Source organism: Bison bison, unplaced genomic scaffold, assembly GCF_000754665.1.
Source record: "Bison bison bison isolate TAMUID 2011002044 unplaced genomic scaffold, Bison_UMD1.0 scf7180017861046, whole genome shotgun sequence".
Lineage (NCBI taxonomy): Eukaryota > Metazoa > Chordata > Mammalia > Artiodactyla > Bovidae > Bison > Bison bison.
Window position 1 is genome coordinate 2570958 of NW_011491618.1, and position 891 is coordinate 2571848.

Below are 891 nucleotides of genomic sequence, written 5' to 3' on the forward strand. Positions count from 1 at the left end.
TGCATATTGCCCTCTCTGGGCTTCAGCCCTGCTTCTATAAACACTGGGTTAGAGCAGTGATCTCTGCAGGTCCTCTCAATATGGACATCTTGAGTCTGTGGGTGCCATTGCTGAGGGTGAGGGGCAGGTGTGCAGGAGGGCACAGGGCTTCTTGGCTCTCAGAGAACACGAGCCCTTAATGTCTGAGGTGATGCATCCTATCTGTGCCCATCGGCCCCTCCTTCCCCCTAGACACGTCCCGGAGGCCCAAGGACTCAGAACGGGAAGGCCAGGGTTACAGCTTTGTGTCCCGTGCGGAGATGGAGGCCGACATCCGTGCTGGGCGATACCTGGAACATGGTGAATACGAGGGCAACCTGTACGGCACACGTATCGACTCCATCCGGGGCGTGGTGGCTGCTGGCCGGGTGTGCGTGCTGGATGTCAACCCCCAGGTACTGCTGGCCCGCTCCTTCCCAGCCTGCTCAGTACCTCTCTGGGTACTCTGCTTGCCCCCAGTATTTCCCCATATATTTCCACACATCCGAGTATAACCCCTCAACTACTGCTACGGCCACAGCCCACCCAGAACCCCTTTCACAGCCTCTTGCACTCCCACTCTTCTAGCTTCCTCCAGTTCACCCCATCCCAGCCACCAGCCAGCTGTTCTGCCATTCACTCCCAGGTTTCATGTTCTAGAAGCCCAGGTACCTCATTCTCCTCTGTTCCTAGGTACCTGTCTTCACCCCATCACCCCAGATGTACATGGGGATAAACCCCCGGCCCTCCTCTTCTGCAGGCAGTGAAGGTGCTGAGAACAGCTGAGTTTGTCCCTTATGTGGTGTTCATCGAGGCCCCTGACTTTGAGACCCTGCGGGCCATGAACCGGGCGGCGCTGGAGAGCGGGGTGTC

The 891-nt window shown here is 58.0% G+C and overlaps 1 protein-coding gene across 2 annotated transcripts in view; it reads left to right on the top strand.

Annotated features, from left to right (window-relative positions):
• MPP2 (membrane protein, palmitoylated 2 (MAGUK p55 subfamily member 2)) overlaps positions 1-891 on the top strand; it is a 29958-nt gene that overhangs the window by 25018 nt on the left and 4049 nt on the right. For both annotated transcript variants that reach the window (XM_010832482.1, XM_010832483.1), the window contains exons 11-12: positions 232-434; positions 779-890. In XM_010832482.1, coding sequence (XP_010830784.1) covers positions 232-434; positions 779-890 — 315 coding nt within the window. The remainder of the gene's footprint in view (positions 1-231; positions 435-778; position 891) is intronic.